General features: G+C 29.4%; 1 protein-coding gene across 1 annotated transcript in view; it reads right to left on the reverse strand.

The window, feature by feature from the left end:
- The window catches only part of Unc-76 (fasciculation and elongation protein Unc-76), a 355,226-nt gene extending 340,025 nt beyond the window's left edge, over nt 1-15,201 (reverse strand). The window contains exon 1 of the mRNA XM_075377539.1: nt 14,569-15,201. Within this exon, the coding sequence (XP_075233654.1) occupies nt 14,569-15,026 (458 nt within the window). The 5' untranslated portion in view covers nt 15,027-15,201. The remainder of the gene's footprint in view (nt 1-14,568) is intronic.
- Nucleotides 15,202-24,648: the final 9,447 nt, after the last annotated feature.

Genomic DNA, 24,648 nt, shown 5'->3' on the forward strand with positions numbered 1-24,648 from the left:
CGAATTAGAAAGATTAAATATTCCATTGTATCAATAAGACTGTAATCAAACTGTAATAAATAATGAATCATTTTAGACAAAAAACAAAATACCTTTAACGCTTACGCAAATTATTATTATCATTATTATCATCATAATCCTTATCGTTAAATAAAATTACTTAAATTATTGAATATATATTATATACCTTTCTTTTTCCTGTTTAGCCTCCGGTAACTACCGTTCAGATAATACTTCAGAGGATGATACATATGAGTGTAAATGAAGTGTAGTCTTGTACATTCTCAGTCGACCGTTCCTGAGATGTGTGGTTAATTGAAACCCAACCGCCAAAGAACACCGATATCCACGATCTCGTATTCAAATCCGTGTAAAAATAATTGATTTTACTAGGACTTGAACGCTGGAACTCTCGACTTCAAAAACGCGTTCACCCCACTAGACCAATCCGGTGGGTTAGATTATATACCGGTAATTCAAAAAGCGCTTCGCAAATTTAAAAATATATAAAAATTTATCGAGATAACATGCAGATTCAGTTGAGGTCTCATTACATATAAAAACACATCAGGTTTGTCATCCGATATTCACTTTGATTCGGTATGGCTTCCGATTGTAATGGGACATACAACCCACCTGAAGTCGATTTAATTCCAAATAGTAGCCAGCAAATCAGACGTTAATTCGAAGTCTTAACTCAACAAGATCGGCAGGCAAAAATTATATGTAAACAGGATCTTTAAGGAAACCCCACAAGAAAAAATCTAGGTGGTACAAATCTGGGGAGCGAGGCGGCCATGCGATTGGACCTTTACGACCGATTCACCGACCTGGGGACCGAGTATCAAGAAAATCTCGAACTTCTAAGCGGTAGTACGGTGGTACCCTGTCTTGTGTTGACCAAGACTGACTAACTGAGGAATAAGAAAATTTTGAAGCACGTCCAGATAAACGATACCATTACGGTTTCCTCCTGGAAGAATAACAATCTGTCTCGACGATGGTTTGGTGCGAAGAGTAAATTGTACGCCTACTAGAAAGCTGTCTTCCGTAATCTCTACGAAAAGTATATGTTGAATTACAGTCGCCGACTGGAAATTGTGAAGCCAAAACACACAGAAAACACATTCCGCACCAGTAAATGTATCCATTTTTAATAATACTGGTAACCGGATTCGGTACTAGTGAACTACGCAAGTCAAAACTTCATGTATTTTGGTACGAAATTAGACCTCAACCGAATCTGTAAGTTATTTCAATAAATTTTTATATGCTTTTAAAGTGGTAAAGTCTTTTTTGAATCACCCGATATACATATAAAAAGGCGTACCTTGTACGCCTACTAAATTACAAATATGTTTTGTATATTAATATTTTTTTCATTTTTTTTATTATTGAATTGTTATATATTGTATTTTTTTACAAACACTGGTTAATAATTAATAAATCAATATATTTAATTAATAAAAAAAAAAAAAAAAAAAAATTGAAATGAAGTCGGATTCTCGCCGATGTACTTTCCCCTTGTAAGATCCAAATATTTCATTAATTAAAATTTTATTGGGCTATAACTCTGCAACCAATGAAAATAAGTACTGGTTATCGTATATCGTTGAAAAGCTCTCAATGAGGGCTTCTTCCTACAGTTAAAAAAAATTCCAAATTGTTTTGGATTTTGGACTTTTTTTTTGGACACTTTTGGTCCAGATCAAAAGGGGAGGTGCACAAGTAAATGTTACAACAGTCCCAAATCAAAAATTTCAACATCCTACGGCTAATCGTTTTTTAGTTATACGAGATACGTACGTAGGTACAGACGTCACGCCGAAACTAGTCAAAATGCATTCAGGGCTGGTTGAAATGGAGATTTCCTTTGAAATTTGAAAACCGACATTTTTCACTATCACAATACTTCCTTTACTTCGTACAAGGAATGAACGAAGAAAGTACACCAGAAGAAAAACGGAAAAAGAAAAATAGATACACTCCGGGAAAATTTAAGGACATATGGAAAAAAAAATAAGAAAAAGGAAATGATATAGTCTGGTTCCTAACAGGACGCATCGGAGAAGGGGTGAAAACCCGGAGAATAATATACCGCTGATATAGTATTTTTATAAGTCAGACCATTATTTCTCAAACGTTTCCTACGACGGAACATTTCACACTTTGGTTATGTTCAGGGTTCTTACAACAACTCAATTTTTTTTCGCGTACATTTCTAGAATAATTCCAGGACTTTTAAAAGATTTTCTAGACAATACGTGATCTAGAAAATTTTTGATACCTCTCATTAAAAAGATCGGTAACGTAAAACAGAGGTAAAATTATGTTCCATTTCTTACACAGCAACATTTATTATACATAAAAAAACAACACTTTCGACATTATTTACGAAATTTTATTCCGAATGTAGTACATAATATAAGCATTAAATTCCTCCGCGCTTGCTCAAATACAGGGGTTCTTAACATAACACCTAAAAATCAGGCGTATAGCTGTTTGAAATGTCACACATAAATTTTTATACATATTAAAGGCAATCGGTAAAGAATAATTCGACTTCCTAATTACGTATTACAACAGGATGAAGATACATGATGTCAAATACGTATTATCTTCAATATTTCATTTTTGAACGTTTTGACCTTAACGTTACTAGGGTTAAATAATTGGACCGAAGGGTTACGTTAGGATATGGAGAAAAAATGATCGATATTAAAAATTGTCTGTGGAATTGTCTTGGAGCGGTTCAAAATGGCCCAAAAAACGAATATATCTGAAAGAATAGTACAAGATAGAAAAACGGTACAAGATTTTAAGGATTTCGAAGAGAAGGACCGTAAAAGAAATCAATAACGTGCGTCAGAAGATAGCAAACATAAATAAAGCGAAAGAATGAAGAATCAGGAAGACCAGGAAAAAGAACGCACAGAAGAAAGAAAAATGTATGCTAAATGTTGTTTCCCGCGGTCCTTCATCGGCCAAACTCAAAAACGATTGTTTATTATTTTAGTTATAAATACACTGTTATAATTAAATATTATGTTGTATATCAATATAATTGTAAAAAAAAATCGTGTTTTGATTTTCATAATTTACTCGCATTAAAGTCTGCTGGTTACGCTGTCAAATGCCATTCCAAACCAGGAATTTTTATCACTAGATTTTGAAAAATATTGCAAAAGGGTAATTTATAAGTTTTCTAAAATTACGTTAAGAGATTTTTTCATGCACTTTAGAATTTTATTTTAATCAAAAATTAATTTAAAACTGACAAAAAATCAAAATAACTTTGTAAAACAGTAAAAAATCCATAAATGTACCTTCCTGTTAAAAGGAAGCAATTTTAATATTCCTTTCTTGTAATTTTAAGTAAAATTATCTACCAGATAGATTCATCAACAATAAAAATGTTTTTAAAATTCAATAAAATTTTATCCTAAATAATGCTATGTCAAAGATGGAAGTATTATAGAATTGAAACCTTCGTTCTTTAAGCTAGGAGCTAAGATAACGTTGAGAGTGTGATTTTCAGACAATTTTGAACTCGTCACAGCATTTAAAACCGTTCCAGGCTCATAAATTTTGATAATTTTTAACGATTTACAGGAATATTTATTCATTTTCCAAGCGAATGTAGTTCGCAAACCGCTGATCTAGATATACGTTTCGTCAACCTCCTTAGCGAAGTGGCAGGATCTCTCTTCCGTTGTATTCGAAAAAAAGTACTGTGTTCGAACTCCAGCAAGGTCATTAGTAATTTTCACACGCCACAAAGTTATTTCGTCTACGACCAATATTAATTGAAACTATTAAATTACATTTTTCGTTACCGAAATAAATAATTCATGAAATAATAACGAAACTAATTTTTCTTATTTAATTTATTTTTCCCGTAGCAGTGTTTTAATTAATCTCGATAAGTTAAGAAATCTTAATATCAGAATATTTAAGAAGGATATTAAGAAGACACCATATATATTTAAAGTAAAGACCGCTGGGAAATTTTTCTCCTTAAGGTTGACGAACCTGTGTCGTTCATGGCCACGCTAGTAATGCACACACTGTATTGCTATCTGTAAGTTGTCGCGTTGTAATATTTTTGTTTACGTGTAAGTTATTACGTTATAAAATGAATAGAAAAATCGATCTTGCCGCCGACTGTGAAATACACAGTCATACGTTTTAAACCATCGAAACGTTAAGCCGGCTGAAATTCATAGGCAGTTAGTTGCCGTATACGGTGATAATGTAATGAGTGAAAGAAACGTTCGAAAATGGTGTGAAAGGCAAGAGATTACAAAATTAATGTGCATGATGAAGAACGTTCGAGGAGGCCCTCGATATTCACCGAGGACTTGTTGAAACGCGTCGATGATGAAATCAAAAAAGATCGTCGCTCAACGATTTCCGACCTGGCCCTTTTTTTCTGATGTTTCAAGAGCTTTTATCGGTCGCATTGTTCATGATCATTTAGGCTTCAGAAAGGTTTGTACACGTTGGATGCCGCACGTCTTAAGGAACGTCACAAAAAAATCCGAATGGAATTTTTGATGCGCTACACAGAAAAGTGTGATGAGTTTCTTAATTCAATTTTTACCGGCGATGAAACATGGATTTCGTATTATACGCCAGAGAAAAAACGACAGCGAAGTGAATCCGCAATTACCAACCAGGCCAACAAAGGTCAAGCCACAGCCATTTCGACGCAAACTTATGGCCAGTCTTTTGGGATCGATTTTCCATACTGGTGATTGATTTTATGCCACGTGAAACGACTATAAATTCAGAAGCCTACTGAAAAACTTTACGTAAGTTACGGCGCGCCGTTAAAAATCGGCGACGTGGGCGGCTGACCGACGGCGTCGTCCTGCTGAACAATAATGCATGTCTACATGTTGCGGGTCCAATACGTGATTTACTGAGAACATTTGGATGGGAAATTTACGATAACCCACCATATACTCCATATAGCTCCTTCTGATTACAATTTGTTTGGGAAATTGAAAGAATTTTTGAGCGGTAAGCAATTTGCGGGTGACGATGAACTTAAACATGCTGTTAATCAGTGGCTAAATGACTGGCGGTAGAAGAATACGACGAGGGTATATTGAAGCCGGTGTATCGCTACGGTCAATGTCTTACTTAATTCACGTTGCGATTGTATAGAGAAGTAGTAAAAGGAATGTAGTTTAAGAGAAATAAAAAATATTTATAAAGTTTTCGGAATAAATTTTTTACAATGAAACGAGAACGGTCTTTACTTCAGAGATACCCTCTCGTAAATTCCGTAGCTGCAGCTATATCCCTCCCGCTATTGAATACTTCTTTTGTTGTCGAGTCTATTTACCAATACACACAAAACATTTGTAGAATTCCACAAATACCGTCCGTAGATAAACAACGTAAGAACGCAATGTTCCATCTTATACACTTAAAAAATCAATGTAACGCAAAAATAAACGAATAAATAAATAAATAAAAACGTATAAATTAGAAAACAAAAATACCAAATAACGGTATAATTTGTTCAACATATCTTCAATGATATATCAAATAATTAAAAAATTTACGCAAAAAAATATAATGTACTCAACTTTAAGAGGTGATTCACGAAGAACGTAACAAACGTTCAGGGCGTGCTTTATTGGTGAAAAAAAAAAAAAAAAATGTTCATATAAACATAGATTCGCAAACGCTTCGTTAGCGACGTTAGCAAACTGTAATTTTTGGGAGACAAATTAAGAGGTACATTTAATGATTTTATATGAAATAGGACCCGGAAAAAAATATCGATCTCAGAACAATATTTTTAGAAGTTTTCGAGAAATCTAGAGTAAAATACAAAAGATCGGGGTCAAAAAATAACTATTTTATTTTTGGAATAAAATAACTTTGTTCACTATATAATAAATATAGAATAAAACTTTAAAATAATTTGATTCTGGGTAAAATAATACGAATAAAATCCACAGAAACTAAATACAAACGTAAGAATTTCAAAGTTTATTAAAAACAAAACATATCAAAATGTGGAGCATTAGCTAGCTATTAACTAAACAAAATGTCGATTAGAAAGAAAATCCAATGCTATTCAAATCCAATACAAAAAAATCATTATTGGAATCAGACGCTAGCATTATCAACTTATGAAATAAATTATTTCAAACAAATTTAGATAAAATTACTTTTTAATTAGCTTTAAACAATGCTAATAAATTGTTTTATTTGATTTTTAATTTTTTTTGAAAACTCTGAATGTTTATTTTTTTTTAATTATTTCATAATTTTTTTTTTGTTATACTGAAAATTTGTTTTACGTTGGCAGCCCTGAACGGTTACCATTTTTCACCAGAAGTAATAAATGTATACAAAAGGAATAATATTTATTTTACAATGTACATTCCAAAAATTATTTGACCCGGCGATTAGACCGATGTAATGAGATTTTTTTTTACGATTTTATAAAAAAAAAACAGTGCAGGATGTTTGGTCACAGAAAATTGTCAACGGTTTTTTAAAAAAAACTACGGAACAGTTTGTGTGTCGTTTAAAAAAAATAATAAATAAAGTCAAGTATGTAATTCGATCAGAATTATTGCCTTTCAATATATCAAAGCATTGAAAACATTTCAGAAGTAGAGAATGAAAAAAATCCTATCAGAACCTTGGATACGGTTCGGTACAGATGGTTAAAGAAAACAGAAAGCATAACATCGAAAAAAAGACGACAAAAGAATAGTCCTAGAAAACGTTCTACAAAATGAACTGTCATTCTCCAAAGAGATAAACGATTATGTACTGTAGTTTATATTCAGATTATAGCCGACTGTAAATAATCAATATTAAGATAACACCTGTAAAGTAAACGGGAAATACGCAAAGGATTATTCTTGGTCCAAGGTTAACTTGGTTACGAAACTTTCAACGATGTAACTATAGAGATTTATAACAAATCTCAATTTTATCCGGATGGATATTAGATATAAATAAATTGAACCGTTTCTTATCGATATATATGATTTTTATTATTTCAATTAATTATTTTATTAATTGAATATTTTAAGCAAATCATCGATCAGATGTATTCCACAGATAAGAAAAGGAACTCGAACAACATTTAACTGGATATATCAAGGGAAACCAAGGAAAAACCTTAATAAAAAATACTATTACAAAATCCACAATAGTTATATAAACTAAATCAAGTAATGCGATTAAAGTCCACATTAATTATTTTAAATCAAAATATATGAAATAATATTACGGTTAATGTATGAAATTACTAAATATAAAAAAAATAACTACAAAATAATTCAGAATTCGGAAGCTGTTAATGAAAATTACACAAATAACTAAATACACGTTGAACGGGCTGCAGAAAATACACGGGTTCTTTTTTTTAATTTTTATTAAAATCATTTAAAAATTCAACGAAACAGTAATATTGTTTCTGTAATTGTTTTTTTTATTATAAAAGAAAACCTTAACTGTAAATAAATTGTTGAATTTTTTAAAAATAGTTCGGCAATTTATTTAATAAGCTAGATACGAGTAGAATCTTATCGAAACAGGAAACGAAAAAACAATTGAAAAAAACATTAGAAAACAAAGGTATGAATTTATTAGTCATAAATGCGTCATTAGGGAATAGTAAAAACTATAAACAGAAGGCAACTTTGACGGGAAGCAACCAAGACTCCAGCATATAGAGAAAATAATTAATTACGCGGATGTACTCGTACATAGAGAAATTTTATGTAGCGTGTACACACGGAATTGTGGTCGATAAATGTTACAATTTTTCGATCGATGAAAGATTAAGTAAATATTCGTTTTAGCTAAGTTTGCACAGTCATGAACACAAACACAAGTAGGTTAAGTTATTTTTAATGATATAAATATCGCGATTATATCGCAGTTATAATTTACATTTAATCAAAAAATTTACATTTAGTGATAAAAAAATTGCCCAAAAATAATAAATAAAACTTTATTGTTATCAATAATACACGAAACGGTAAGTCGAAGGTAAAATTCAGAAGCGAGCTCTCGGACCCGTTTGAGAACAAGGTAGTACTGCGACAAGGCGATGGGCTCTTACCGCTATTATTAAACTGCGCTCTAGCAATAGTAATGGCTTAAAAAATGCCCCATAAAGTAAAAATAAGCCGAAAAATCAAAACAAACGGTCTCCGTTTCGCCGTCGACTTTGTACTGCTAGCAAACGACATTCACGAAATTAAATCGCAAATATTATAACTTCAAAACACTGAAAATAAAACTGGACTCAAAATATCATTCGAAAAGACGGAAACCGTGCCCAAAAACAAACACGACTAAAAGAAGTAAACGTAAACGGTAATATAATCATAATAGTAACCCGATTTAAATACCTCGGAAAAATAATAACAACCTAAACAATAAAACCCTCGATCCAAATAAGAAGAAACTACTGGCTAAAGCTCAAAAATTAACCTGGTACACTTATAATAAAAAATATCTATCGATAAAAGTAAAAATAAGACGCTACAACACAGTTTTAAAACCATTTATGGAGCAGAAACACTCTTCCACCTGAAAGAACAAAGATAGACAGACTCCAGGAAATAGAAAGAAGAACTGGAAAATCCTGCATCGATAAAAAGGACCAGAAAGACGGACAGTGGTGGATCATATGCTCGACAAAGTCATGTACAAAGAATTAGAATGCATCACTGATACCGTGCGAAAGAGTAAACTAGGATTCTTAGGAGGTATCATGAGGATGCAAAATACAAAACTTCTGAAAACTTCAGTACAGTACGATCTCAACTCAAGAAAAAACAAAGTAGGATGCAGATGGGTCACACAAATAAGAGAAGATCTGAAGGAAATCGGCCTTACGCCAGAACACCACCGGTAAGATAAAATTAAACAAGAAAATCGATAACAAAAACACTAGGTTCACACTCACAAGAAAAAAAACTCGCAACACGAACACTTTCAACACTATACAGGGCACAAAGATCGGAACGTATAAAAAAGTACTGGGAGGACCGCAACGCCCAAACAGTCCCATCGAAGAGACTTGGATCAGGACTGACAAAAGTGATCCTATGCGGCCATAAAATATATATGAAACTTAAAAAAAAAAAAAAAAAAAATACAAGCTATATTATACGAGTACGGATGACGTCATCAGTTCAAAATATTTAATTAAAAAAGAAATTACGTTTTAATTGTTAAAAGTCATCAAATTAAATTAATGACTTAGATGATAACCTAAACCTAGATCATAATTAAATGTGAAAACACTTTCAAACGATTAATTATTTAATACAATTCTATTTTTAAATGCTTTGGTAGATTTTCTTCCAAAGGGCTTTACTGAACTTAATATTTAATAATTTTAACATCTACATTCACTATAAAAAAACTATTCCAGTCCTCTGTATATTTTAAATACGTGGCATGAGGCGCTAAATTTGATAAGGTTGTACTTTTCTTTTGGGTGAAACTTTTATTTAATAAGAAGGTGCTTACAAACATTACGGTTAATAATATGGTTATGTTCTTTCTAATACATTCTGTTACAAAAACGGGAAAATTTAAATAAATGTAATTAATATACCGCGAAAAAAAAGTTTTTTATCAATGCAGTTGTGTATAGGCACTGTGGAACTGCAGCACCCCTATTTCCACTTGATATTATTATCGATAACATTTAATATAACGAGTCCTTTTTTCTTTATACTTTTATAGTATGTAATCCTTAAGCTTAATATCAGTAGCCATCCCCCAGTTTATGAAAAAGATACAAAAATCGTTGTACGGAACTGTGAGTTTCGCAGTTCCAGCGGCGTGGTGTTTAACTGTTGAGCTCATGCGCACATAGGAAGTTGCACGCGAGAGAGAGAGCTCTGTCGCTCCCGCAGTGTCGACCCTGGTATGCTGGTGGAAGGTAGTGTTTACTCCGCGTGTGTATGGAACGTTCTTTGATAGTTCCCTTTTCTAGTTTAGTCGGTGGAAGGAACGGTTTAGTTATTTTTTCGGTAGCGATCAGAAGATGGCAAAAAGCAAAGGCTCTATGATCGCCAAATCTGTCCAAAAAAACGCCGGAAGGACGAAAGAGAAGGTAATTAGTGAAAACTACTATGTACTTGTTTCTGTGTACTTAAAAATGTTAATTAAGCACCGTTGGGCTATAGTGTTTTTGGTACTTACGTATTAACGCCACCGCAGCTACAGCTTTATTTAAAAACAAAGTAAATCGGATTTCGGTGGAAAATGGGCCGATATAGAGTTTAAACATAGATTCAAAACAGTCTCTTTATTAATTTTAATAAATGGTTATTTATATTTATTTATTTTATAAATATAATTTAACCAAACTTAACCTACGCTCGCTAATCTTGACTAATTAACAAGAGTGTTTTGATTATTTAAATAATGCAATAATTATTGAATTTATTAAATAAATACTCAAAAAATTACGGTGTTAATTAGTCAAGGTTAGCGAGCGTAGGTTAAGTTTGGTTAAATTATATTTATAAAATAAATAAATATAAATAACCATTTATTGTAATTAATAAAAAGACTTCATTTTCCACCGAAATCCGATTGACTACTTTGTTTTTAAAGCTGTAGCTGTGGTAGCGTTAATACGTAAGTACCGTGTTTTTAAGCGGACATTCTATTAAGTTATTATCTAATAACACTTATAAATATTATCTGTATTGACATTTTATTATTTATTCGGTTAAACAGAATACGCTTCTTAAAGCACAATATGCTTAAAAGCCGTGTTCCATATTCTTGAATGTAATAAAGTGTAGAATTAGATTATCCTGATCTGTTTTTTTTCTGTTATTTTATTTTACAGAAAACTTTAACCGTGGCTTTCAAAAGCCCCAGAAAAAAGGTTTTTCTGGAGCAGCACCACCACTAATTTTAGCTGCGAGCCGTCATTGTTTGTTAAACAAGTTTTATAAGTAATTTTATTAAGAATTACGATCTAAAAATAATTTCAAATTTCGGCTAAATTTTCATATTAATGAGGATAAATTGGTAATTAAAGAAAATTTAGGAGGAAACAAAGATTACAAACCAATATATAAAGTATATAACGAAGTATGTAACACCATTCAGAAAAAAAGAGGAAATTAAAAAATATACAATTTTTACTACAAAACTACATACGGTTACATGTATGACCGTAAAACATTTGAAAGACAATTTACTATTTTTGGTACATTTTTATTTACTATTTTTGGTACAACTGGACAAAAAAAAATAATTCATATCAATCGAGAAGGGTTTTGTTGACAGCTAAAAAAAAATAACAAAAAAACAAGAACGAGAAATATCTCGTTGCATACGTTTCAAACAAAGATTGATCGCTCACTTCAATTTGTATACAACACATTAAAAAGCCATAGTTAGGAATACGAGAATGGAAAAAGAATGTATTTATTTTTGTATTTTAGTAATGCATAATAGTATGTAAACCTAAAAGATTTTAACAAAATATTTCATTAAAATTTCGGATAATTATGTATATTAATTATTGCAATAAACATATATATATATATATATATATATATATATATATATATATATGTATAAAATTTTACTGTTTCAATAAAGATAACAACAGCTGAAAGAGTTATGCAACACATTATTGCACTATTCAAAATAATCTTTAACTGCATCAACGATTATAAAAACGTATGTTTTTTATTCGCATGTATTAAACAACATTAAAAAATAAAATAATAAAAATAAAACAATATTTCTTCTTTTTTTTTAAAAGAATTTAACAAACCATCGATCAAAAAAAATAGTAAACGAAACAAGAGTTTTCAAAATGTTTTTATTAGCACTAAAATTAATCACAAGACTTTTTCAACTTATACACGTTATTATTTGTACCATTTTCAAAAGAAAAAGCAACATAAATCTGATAATTTAATATATATTATATAAACTTTCTACAAGAGTAATGATGATAAATCATACTAACGAATCGCTCTAGTGAATCGTAATCTAAGATTTCGCTTCTAGGGATAAATAAAATCTTCATTTTTGAAGATTTAACATAATATGCAACAGCATACTCAGAACAATGAAGAGACTACTTCATTCCTCATCATAAAAATCTAAAAATTAAATAAAAAATCTGATGTGGACACCACATGACTTCTTTGTAAGCCTATTAAATTACATATACACATTTTTTAAATCAAAGTACATAAAATTTTATTTCATTAATAACTTCTGATATTTTTTAATTGTTATTATCGGATAATTATTTACTGTAAATTTGCTTTACAATCGTAGGATAATAATTATTAATAAATCGATATATTTAAATTTTAAAAAAAGTAGTTGAAGTCGGATTCGAACCGATGTGCCTTCCTCTTGTAAGTTCAAAATAATTCATTAATTAAAATTTTATTTTGCTATAACTGTGGAACCAATGAAAAAAAGCATCACTTATAATATATCGCTGAAAAGCTCTCAATGAGGGCTTATTACTGCCCAAAATCCAAATTTTGGGGTTATTTGGACACTTTTGATTAAGTCGATTGCAATCAAAAGGGAAGGTGCACAGTTAAATGTTACAATAGTTCTAAATCCAAAATTTCACCATCATACGGCTAATCGTTTTTTAGTTATGCGAGAACCATATAAGCACATACGTCACGCCGAAACTAATCAAAATGGATTCAGGGATGGTCAAAATGGATATTTTCGTTGAAATCTGTTAACCGAAATTTTTGCAATAACACTACTTCCTTTAGTTCGTACAAGTAAAAAGGAACGGAAATTTCTCATTTGATAATTTTCAAGAACGATTGGTATTTACTGTTAAACTCATTTATAACCGTTCGGTTATAACACCTAAAACAAATATTTTATTATTTTAATATATAAATATATTTTTAAATAGAAAAATCAAACTCTATATAATATATAAATAAACGTTTTATTATCTGATAAATTATATAATAAATAATACAATATACAACACGTTAGCAATAGGTAAATATACTATTGAACAGTTTAAACAGAAGGAACTGCTCCGAGATAGACAAGGGAACCGTAGTTAAACCTTGAGAATAGCTTTATCACAAAATACACGCTTATTTTTAAAATAAAAAATAATTACGATTATAGTCAGTTTTAATTATTTAAATATAAAACGTGAACTAATGTTAAGGTAAATACTAAATAAAAAAAATAATAATTTGTAGATCTCCGTGGCGGAGTGTAAGCGTCTGTCTTTTATCTGGAGGTCCTGGGTTCGAATACCGGTCAGGCATGACATTTTTCATGCGCTATAAATTTCCATTCTCGTAGGGGAAAATGGGGCCTTTTCTGTTTTTCTCCACAATGGATTTTTATGTTTAAACACGGGAGCCTTTTCTGTTAACCTATGCGAGCGTAGGTTAAATTTGGTTAAATATTTTACCTCCGAATACCCACCTGATTTGGAAGAAAAAATTGAAAAAAGTGGCTGTGGGATTCCGAAAATAATCACAACTTTAAATACAAGCATGTAAAGAAAAAAAAAACAGTAGTGGGGGGGAAACAGAAAAGATCTGCAAAATGACCAATTCGGTCGAAAAAAAGATTGCTGCAACGGATGCAGAAAATTCCTTTTTTAATTAATATTATTTAAACATTCATCGATAGACTAATATTCGTTTTCGTAAAAGAAAATTTTTTAATTGGTAATTTATTAAAAACTGTTACGGAAATTAAGGCCCTTTCTCGTAAGAAATATTCTGTGTAGATACACGAAAATAATTCTCTGGTTTGGTATAGAAATATTTTTTTTTTTTTTTTTTTTTTTTTTAACAATAGGCGATCAATTCTTTTTTGCCAAGATTGCACAACAAAAGCAGAATTTGGATCTGCTTCCAAAATATATTAAAAATATTTATAACATAATTAAATAATAAAACATATAATATACCAAATTAAACACGATATAGAATACTCTACTATCCGAATGACGTTTGCAAAATTTTTTTTTAATTATTATCTCTATGAAGGAGGTAGAGATTATATTATAATTGTAGAAGAAATTTTGAACGCTGAATATAAATTAAATTACATTAAAAATTAAAACCTGTCGAACAACGTAAACAAAAAAAGAACCTTTGCACCCTAATTATTTTATCGACAGAGTATTATAAAAACAAGTTATATTTCTTACATACCGATAACTGTAGTTAAACAATTTCTGATAATGCGTACGTTTATTATTGTTTTTGAAATAAAAAAACTATCCGAAGAACTTAAAGAAACAAAAAACTAGGTTAAAAACCTCTTGCGATTTTATTGAAAACTGTCTACATAACAACAATTATAACATTCTCCGTAACGAGTAGTTGCTAATTCAACAAAAATTCATGTTATTGTACAGAAATTTGCAGCTGTCACTGTTATCATTTACTTAGAATTCAACCTATTTTTAATCTAAATACATAGATAGCATTAATGTTTCTACTAAATTGTTATCTAAAATAATATTAAATTAATAAATTAAAATAAAAAAACAAATAACAGACTTACTGGCATTCGTTCATGATTTCCTCTTGCGTACGTACTTGAACTGGTGCGATTTTATCAACAGATTCGTCGTAATTACAGAAACATCGTGTTATTTTGTCGTCGAATGTATTAACAAGATCTTCCAAAGAACCGGAAAACGTTTCGGTAAAATTATCAGCGACCGACGATGCAGAAGCCGTAGTATCGTTATTTGTATTCTGCTGACCGTGATGAACACAAGGAGCTGGAACAGCGTTATCCACAAGGAGTCCGTCGTTATCTTTGTTTTTTATATTTTGATTACGGGTGTCATCGTCGTCGTCGTTATCTCTTTGTTGTAAGTCGTCTTCTAAATCGTCCGCGGTAGTTTTATTACCTTTATGCACGTGAAAATCCATGACGCTCCATTCTTCGGTTTCTTCAAATTGTGCTAGCGGAGCTTCGAACTTTAGCTCCGCCATTTTACCTGAATCCCTCATCGTAGACTGCAGACGACTGCGCCTGCTTCTTTTCTTGTCGAGCGCTCGATGCGGTGTTTAGGTCGCGGTGGGGGTAATCTCGTGTCGTCTCGTACTATACGAGATGCAGGGTTCCCCACTACCGTTACTACTATTTAATGTATACCCGACAATCGATTGCAATGCGCGAACGGAGCTAGACGCAAGGCTGTAACTCGTATGTCTGCTGCCTATTTACCGATAGCATACTAAATGTCAAACTGCACCGATCCCCCCTCCTCTACGTGTTTATAAATAAAAACATTAATAAATCGAACAATCAATTTTAGTTCTGCGTATAAATTATCGGCGAATGATGTAATAAAATTTTTAATAAATATTTACAAAATATTTTTACCTTTTTTCAAATTCAATAAATATTGTCGCACAAAGGGAAATTTAAAGTAGGTCACTATAAAGACCCTACTATCGCTTGATATCTTTTTTTCTGCGCAATTAATTTATAGTTATAAAATAATTTATTATTATGTATTAATTATCGGTACGGAGGTGAACATGTTTGGCCTTCCTTATTACAATTCACCTGGATACTTTAGTTTTTCAACATACGACATTAAAAATACTTATTAATATAAAATATATATACAAACTGCCAACATTGTTTAAAAAACCGTTCTTGTGCTTTTTTTTAAACAGTAAACTCCAATATGATCAGTATAAATACTGATGCTGAAACACGTACTGATAAAAAAGCAACTTAACAATAGCTGCAAATTTCACAAAATTTTATAGCAGACAGATTTGGAAGTATACCCACCCGGGTAATACATTCTAATAACTACAGAATCAAGATCTGCAATTTACCTCAAATATAAAGGTCATAAAAAAAAATTCAAAGCTATAAGCCATAATATGTAAACTTTACACACTGCATTAACAAACAATTTGAAACCATTTGAAAAATAAATTATATTTATGAACTACTTTAAAACAGAAATAAGTAACGTATTAAATATGACTACAAAAACAAAAATTTTATTCATTAATAGTTTTTAGGGATTCACCAAATTTGTTATTACAAGCGCACCATTTCAACAAAGGTACTGTAAACTACACTAAAGAATCTGTTGATAATTAGCTTTAAAAAAAAAAAAAGGTTTCATTAATTTTAAAGTAAATTGTTTAATATTTAACAATTTTAAAATTTTATCAAATTTCTTCCCCCCCAAAAAAAAAACTGGTTGAAAGTTGTACTAATGTCAAAGCTTAGCTTTCCCAAAGTTATGCAACTCCAGCTACTAAGTAAGGACTTTGCTCTCAACAGACTATTAAGAGGAAATTAAATTGAACTTTAAAATATACAAGTAAAGAATTATGTAAAAAAATTATTCCAATTTTAAAAATAAACTTTTGCGATATGAGACCCACAATGATCGTATCCACTCTCTTGATCGACTGCAACCAAAAATATGAGACTTATATTTAGAATACGTTGTACAAAATTTCATAAAAATCGATTAATCCAGTCTCAAGATATCAAGCGTAGCAATAATTGATGAAAATAAGCAAAAAATTAGGCTTACTATTATCGTCCACTTCTGAATGAAATCGCCTAAATTTCTAACCAAAGTGGTGTTTTAATGTTAACTGAATCGTCTAATTATTAGAAGAATATGGATGGCTTTGATTCCACAATTGACAAAAGAAAAAAAATGTGTAATTTCCCTCATTCCTTTGACTATTGTGACCGAAATTAAACGAATCCTATTTACTAAAATCATTGTGCCAAATTTCATCTACATTAATCCATCCGGTCTGGATGTGCAAACATACATCCTTTCAAAATTTTTCAACGCTAAATCGCATTATTTGGTTGAAGCGGTCTCAAAAAAGAATCTATTAATCCGGTCTGAAGACAATAATTCAAACGTAAAACGATAGGGAAAAAGTAGGTTTATTATCTCCCTGACCTGTATGAAATTGCTGGAATACATAACCAAAATGAAATACAACTTAAAGGAAAAATCTTTTTTTACTGATACTGGAGGAGGGGGTTTGAATAAGGCTAAACATCATTAGAAAGTATCTTAACTATACCTAAGGGGGGTATTAAATTATGTGAAAAAATTTATCTATCTTTAAGGAAAAAATTTGAGCAAGGGAACCACAGGATTCATACCTCTTGGGAGATCGCAACAAAAATTAATGTTGTTAAGATAATATTTACAATTATTATTTCTGCTTTTATATGTTTAGTACATCTAATCTTCATTCTTTTATCTCTAGCTGATGCGTTTCAGAACCACTCCATTGTCAAAATTTATTTTACTCGTGGGTACAAGTTCCAAAAGCATCAACTATAGATAAAAGAATGAAGCTAAGAAGTATTAAACATCAGCTCCATATACAGAAATCATAATTACAAAAAAGTCCATCCGATCTGGAGAAATCAACAAAAAATATACATCATATGTCCAGACATTCATCTTGAATTTTTCAATACTAAAATTGTGATTTTTTTTTAATTAGAGGGAGGTCATTAAAAGTAAAGATGTGCAATAATCTCGACAGGCAAAATTTTTTCTGATTAACATACTTTCCTTTATGATCTTTATACATCTTTACGAAGAAACCTTTTCCAGATTGGTCTATAAAGCCATTATTTTTTAAGAATTTCAAATTTTTCTTAAAGCAAAACTGAATTTACTATAAGTAATCTATTAAAAAATCTACAGAAAATCTAAAAAGAAATGTATGATTTTTTTTTATACGTAGCAACTTAAAACAGAAGCAAAAAGAGCGTATAGGTTTAAAGTTTAAATAATGCATTAATATTATGTCTTGTTTTATGGATTTGGACGCTATAATTTGATTTACATATGGTAATGATTTTTATCAGTAGTTGTTAACATCGGTTAAATACTCTTCTACATTCCAAACAACCGATCGTTAGATCATGTTTCATGTTTTTCATAAAATTTTAATGTTATTTTCTATTCTATAATACTGAATCCTTTTTCTAAATTTATAAATAGAAGTAACTATCTTCTTTTTAAACCCGCTTTGTAAAATTAATGCGAGGATCAAAACTGCATCCCTTGTTCCCATACTCTTTATAAAATCAAACCGATCTTCATCCAATAAATAAAATGCAGCGATCTGTAAAAATATTTTAAATAATTTCTTTTTAACGCGTAAATCTAAGTTTTATTCACCTGTAACAGATATTAAAAATAAAAGGAAAAATAAATAAAATGTATCACAAATCTCATTTATTAATTAATTATACAACTAGATCATTTTTTAAAGAAACAATTCTACACACAAATAATCTTAATATTAAGTAAACACATCAGTTATAAAATAAGCTGCAAAACGAAAAAAAAAACCTCAATATATTAATTATTCTTATACATGCAATGAAAAAGAATAATAATACAAAATACATATAAACCAATTATCATGACTTACCTAATCTTACATACATAAACATCTAGCCTTAATTTACAAGAGATGAGAATAAACATTAAAGAAATTTAAAACATTCTTCGTACAGGATTTTGTCTCTGCTTACGACAATTAAATCTCATAAGATTTGTTTCATTAACGAAACAAATCTTATTAATATAAATACTAATGAAAAAAAAAAATCTTTATCCGATATAATAAATAAAACCTAACATAATTTTTTTTTGTTTTACTTTAATAGTAATAAAAAAAAGGCATAATGATATCAAAGAGAATAAAAAATGTGGTAGTTGAGGTCAGCAAGCATAAGGATGATATCAAAGAAGATCTAAATGGAGTTTAAAACTCATCGTCAAGAATAGAAAAAAGAATCAGAGTTAAAAAAAAATTGCATCGATGCTGAAGTTGTTAAATTAGAAGCTAGAAATATATTAAAAGAACATTTGAAATTTTTGAAAGGGTGAGAGAGCGTTGAACTTGATTTTTTATAAAAAATAAAATATACAAAAATGTTAGCACCTGAAAATAAAAGTAGCATGTAATTCTTTTAATTCTACACTTGAGAGTAAAGTGTGCTAACCTGATTTTAAACTCATTAAATCTAAAATTATAATATCCTGATATAAAACACTGAAATTTTATAAAACAGTAATGTGCAGTTATATACAGTTTTATAAGTTTTTGTTTGTTCTTCTGCTTCCCTGGATCGGCTTAACAATCAAGTACTAAGCCCAGGGGAGTGTCGTAGCGACTCTAATGAGCCTCCCTGCCTACCGGCAGTACATCTGGCATGGCAGGTCGCCTCAGTGGTTCTGGATCTTTTCCTTAATTTCATCTTGCCTCTGCCTCTAACCACTAACGCCAGGGACACCAGGCTTGACTATGCTGTTCCCAGGCCCTGCCCCAGCGGCCGGGTCTCCATTGGTTTTTTCTTTTCTTAAACTAACTCCTCCTGCTTCTTGTAATCCACTTCCTTTGCTCGCATAACCTCAGCCACGAATCTCTCTACTGTCAGAGATTCCTCTTTACCTCTCAGCATATACTTTTTTGTAGTTCCTGGGGTAATCTCTTGTATGTTATATCTTGCTTTTAAATCCTCCCAACGTGTACATTCAAAAAAGATGTGGCAGGAAGTGTCCTCTTGACCGCAGTACACACAATTTGGTTGCTCCCTTCTTCTAAGTATATATCAAATCCACCATGACTGAAGAGGAATTGTGACAGGTAGTACCTCAAGTCGCCAAGTTTCCTCCCCAACCGCAGTGGCGGTGGGGGGAGGGAACTTGCCTATAATGTATGCATTATATTTTTATTCTCATGATAATAATTAGTTCAAAAAAAAGTATTTATTATTAATTTTAATAACATTAACAAACAAAATAATGGTATAGCTTTGTTTTTATTACTTAGCAGTAATTAATGCAAGTTTTCATCACTTATCAAAGTACGACTTTCAAGTTTACCCTCACATCAGCTGTTAACATTTAAAATAAAGTTTAAAATATTATGTATTGTTTTATATACATACATTATATATATATATATATAAAGTATATTGTTGGATAATTAAGTACAAATGCTCGTCAAAATATTATTAATCATAACATAACAGAAAATGGAAGGAACAATCCTTATGTATAGTTTTTATAGACAACTGATTTTTGTATGAAGACATAATCTTACACAGTGTTTACTAATAATTTACTTCATCAAGAAACATATACAAAAAAATGTTATTGTTTAACATCATTTTAATGATTACATTTGCTGTAAATAGTGAATACGTTTATTAGTAGTTTATTCATTTCTGTAGTAAACTTCCATTTCCATCAGTTGTCTTTTACTGTGAAAATAAACAGCCGATTCTAAAATAATCTCTTAACAGACTGTTATACATTATATGATATGTTGAATTGTCACATTTCATATAATTTATGTGCTTGTGGTATTATTTTGATTCCTACCTATCTCAATTTTATTAAAATTAGTTCAGAAAGAGAAATGCAAGAACGTGGAAAAATCAAACAAAATAAAGGTATCGTAAATTTCAATTATTACAAAGTAAAATATTATTAAGACGGCTAATCCATTTATTTAGAAGATTAACTTATTTTGTAAATTAATTTATACGATTTACAATTTACAATATGTTATATAATTAAACTAACTTAAATATTTATTTCATTCTGTTACCTGCCATCATGTAGCTGCATTTAATTTAGTGCAAAAAATGTGATAACTATTAAAAAAAATGAAAATATAGTATTTCTCTGCTGTATTAATACAGTTCTAAACTGTTCTTTGTGTAACTGTTAAAGTTGTTTATGATTCACGGCAAGCATATCCATCATATTTATAACAGCCTGGTTTCAGCATTTTAAGATCTTGGATTAAAACTATCTCAACAAAACAGCAGTATATATATATATATATACACATTTATTTTCTGAAGTCAATTCCTTTGGGAATCATATTCCTCTGTACTGATAACATTAATGAAAATACAAAAATTTATTTAAACCTGCATACCAGACAAATAAAACATTTAAAAAACAATACACATATTGATTCATATGATTTGTACAATTTGTGTGACATTAATAAAATAAAATGCAATGAATGTGACATATTTATATAGGTAAAAACCACTAGATCGTTTAAAACTAGATTTGATTATGTACAAAATTGGGCTTATCTAATGTTTTTGATCATCTAATCAATAATACAGATTCAATATCTGATATTCATACAGATTTAGAAATACAATATTAATACAAAATATTAGGGGTTTAGACATTTTAGAAAGATTTTATAAATATAAAAGTAAATTTAATTTGATCAACCTACAGACAGATTATGAGAATGATACAATCATAAAAGCTGCTGTAGATAGCAGCAATTCTTACGACATTGATAATTTATAATACTTACACTTTGCACAGTCACATAAACTTTGACAAGCTTGCATGGATTTCTATTTTTTTTAATTATTTATTTATTTATTTTTATTTTTAATTTTAATTAAATTTTAGTAAATGACTTCATATTTCTATATAAGCAATTTTTAATTTCAATTAAATTTTTTTTTAAATTGTATTTTTATTTTTGATTTTAATTTCAGTTTGGAAGAAGAAATTTTAAGAATTAAAAAATTTTAAATCTTAATTATAATAAAATGATTTTTAATTCCAATTTTAATTTGATACGAATATTTGTAAAAAGTTATGTGGACCAACTGATGATGCATGTAATTTGTGAAAGCGCTTTTCAAACAAAATGGAATAAGGTGTCATCCTACTTTATTTTATTTATTACTTCTGTATTTACATTGATCAGATAAATACAATAAACACATAAACACTTAAGATTGAAGAAAGGAACAAAAAAAGAGAAAAATTATTACTGATATGCAATAAAACCCGTTCGGTTTGTATTTAGTAGTTTCAAGAGTGATAGAAAATTAGGGAGAACCTTTTCACAGAGTTCCTCTATTTACAAATATTTCTAGCTGCTGTCGATCAACAAAAAAATGTCAGGAAAATATTCAGTTACGTACATAACTTATCAATCGTATAATATTCTTTACATGTTGGGTGTGATGTAGGTTACTGAATGAGCATTTAAAGTGATGTGTTCTATTCTCGCCTCAATTTCCTTTCTGTACGGTAAATGACCAAGGTAACTGATAAAAAAAAAAAAAAAATGGTAAAATTTTATTACTCTGGTATTATACCAGACAAATAGGATTGACATGGTCGAAAACAAGATAGACATTTATACAGCTTCTAATGTTGCTAAATAAAACAAACAAATAGTTCTATAAACGACTGATAGATAGGATTAGAAGAGCAAAAGCTTACAAGATATCCTGTAATACACCAGTGGACTTGGGACTTGGAACACAAAAAAATTACACGCATTAAAAAAAATACTACAGCCAATGCTAATTTCCCATTTCCTTGAGCCACACTGTACATACTTCTATTTAAAGTAACCAACATTTAAAAAAAATTATCAAAAGAAAAATTAATAAGTTTTAAAGCATTTTTTTATAAAATAATTACATAATCTCACAAATACATGGAAGAATACATTTTCTAGTTTTATTAAAATGTTTTTATATATATATATATATATATATATATATATATGTTTAAATTATATATTAAACAATATCTGTGACATTTCTTCATAATTTTATAATAAATTAAACTATTTTATTTATCTTTATTCTTTTTGCCTATCACAAGATAAACCTAAATTATGGATTCTTAATATTCAATTTTCACTCTCAGATATGCTACAGAATTACATCGCTAAACATAAGTAGCATACTATTATAACTGAATACAAATATTAGCCGCAAGAATGATTATAGAATTTTTAAGTTTACAATTCATTTCACCAAGATTACTAATCTCTTTTAATTACTTTCTTAAAATAATAATTTTTTAAAATAAACATATTTTTAAATTCAAACATTTTACATTAATTTTTTTTTTATATTTCACTGGAATACAAATAAATAAAATAACTTTTATAGCAGTGAACTGATTTTTTTTTATTTTCTATATTTGACAAGATTTTTAGAAAATCCGGTAGGAATAATTTTATTCCACTATTTGTAATAAGAATAGAACAGGAAATATAAGTAAACCGTATCTATTTTTTGCTTTCATCGAATGAATTGTCATACAGTTAAAGATTTAATCAATCTTTAGTTTTATTTTGTTTTGATAAATATTTAAAAATCCTGAAAACAATTATTTTATTATAAAATAATATACAGTATAAATAAATTACATCGTGATCACTACTTATTAAAATCACAACTACATAACACATAACATAAACAAAAGGACATTATATAATTTATTACTTATTCAATCAGTTTCATAATGTTAGTTACAGTGATTATTTATTATTTTTTATTAGCTAATACATTTGATATAAAATTTACATCGCTATGGAAGAATAAAAGACTTAAAATGATAAAACTACAGATTTTTCCATGTTCTGTTGCATTAGCACTAATAGTATTCTGACCAGAATACTATTGTAATATAATTATATTAAAAGTGCTACCTTGACAAACTAGTAAAACTTGCATTAATTACTGCTCAAGTAATAATAATAAAAATTTATTATATCATTGTTTTGTTTATTATTATTTTATTTAATAATTATGGGGATAGAAATATTATATTTATATATTGTACCAGATTATACAGCAATTAAAAATATGTTTAATAATTCTGTAAACATACATGAAGGGTTGAATACAAAAAAAATGATGTTACAAGATTAAAAAAAATACATTAAGTTACAGAGTTCAAACCACACCGGTTAAGAAACTAATGATTTATATAATAACAAAGTTTTTTTTAATATAAAATCAATTAAAATATATAAAAATCAAAAAAGTACATCGAAAGAAATTAACCTTTATTATTATAAAATTAAAAAAATCACATTTTGTAAAAACTGTCCGTATTACATACAAATAAAAAATAACCTTTACAAATAAATAAAAATTAACCTTTAGTAAAATATAACAAAAAGTCACAAAATTTTATAAAAACTGTCCATATTAGATATAAAGGGCTACTACACTAACAGGTATTGAAAAGCATCTTAAAATATAAAATTGGATGGCCGGTAATAGAATATAAAGTAGGCATCACTGTTAAATTTTGTATTTTCACTTTCTAAAATGCTTAGTAATCAAAATATAACATATTATAACTGTTTTCATTCTCTTAGTTCATGTGTCATTGATATCGATTCTACAGTTAACTACAAATTTTATTATTCAGTATTCATTAGTTCAATTGCGATTGTCGTTTAATGTTTTTCAATATATTTTTAGAGGAGGTGGCTCGATGCAAGATAAATGACTGTTTCTTTGTAAAGTTTCTGGATTGGTTGTTCTGACCTAAATAAATTTGAGATTACATAACGCTTTGGTTTATGTCTTTTATATATAAAACAAATGAAATTAAAGAAACTGTGTTCGATCAGACGGTAGTTAGCCATAACTATAATTTTGTAACATCGCAAACAGGTATTCAGACTCAAACAATCAAATGGTTATGGGAATCTGCAAAACGGCACAAAATAAAGAGCATCACAGAATCACCTGACAGTAAACAGACAGTTACATTATGTAGAATCG

The sequence above is a fragment of the Lycorma delicatula genome, chromosome 10 (genome assembly GCF_047948215.1).
Source record: "Lycorma delicatula isolate Av1 chromosome 10, ASM4794821v1, whole genome shotgun sequence".
In the NCBI taxonomy this organism is placed as follows: Eukaryota; Metazoa; Arthropoda; class Insecta; order Hemiptera; family Fulgoridae; genus Lycorma; species Lycorma delicatula.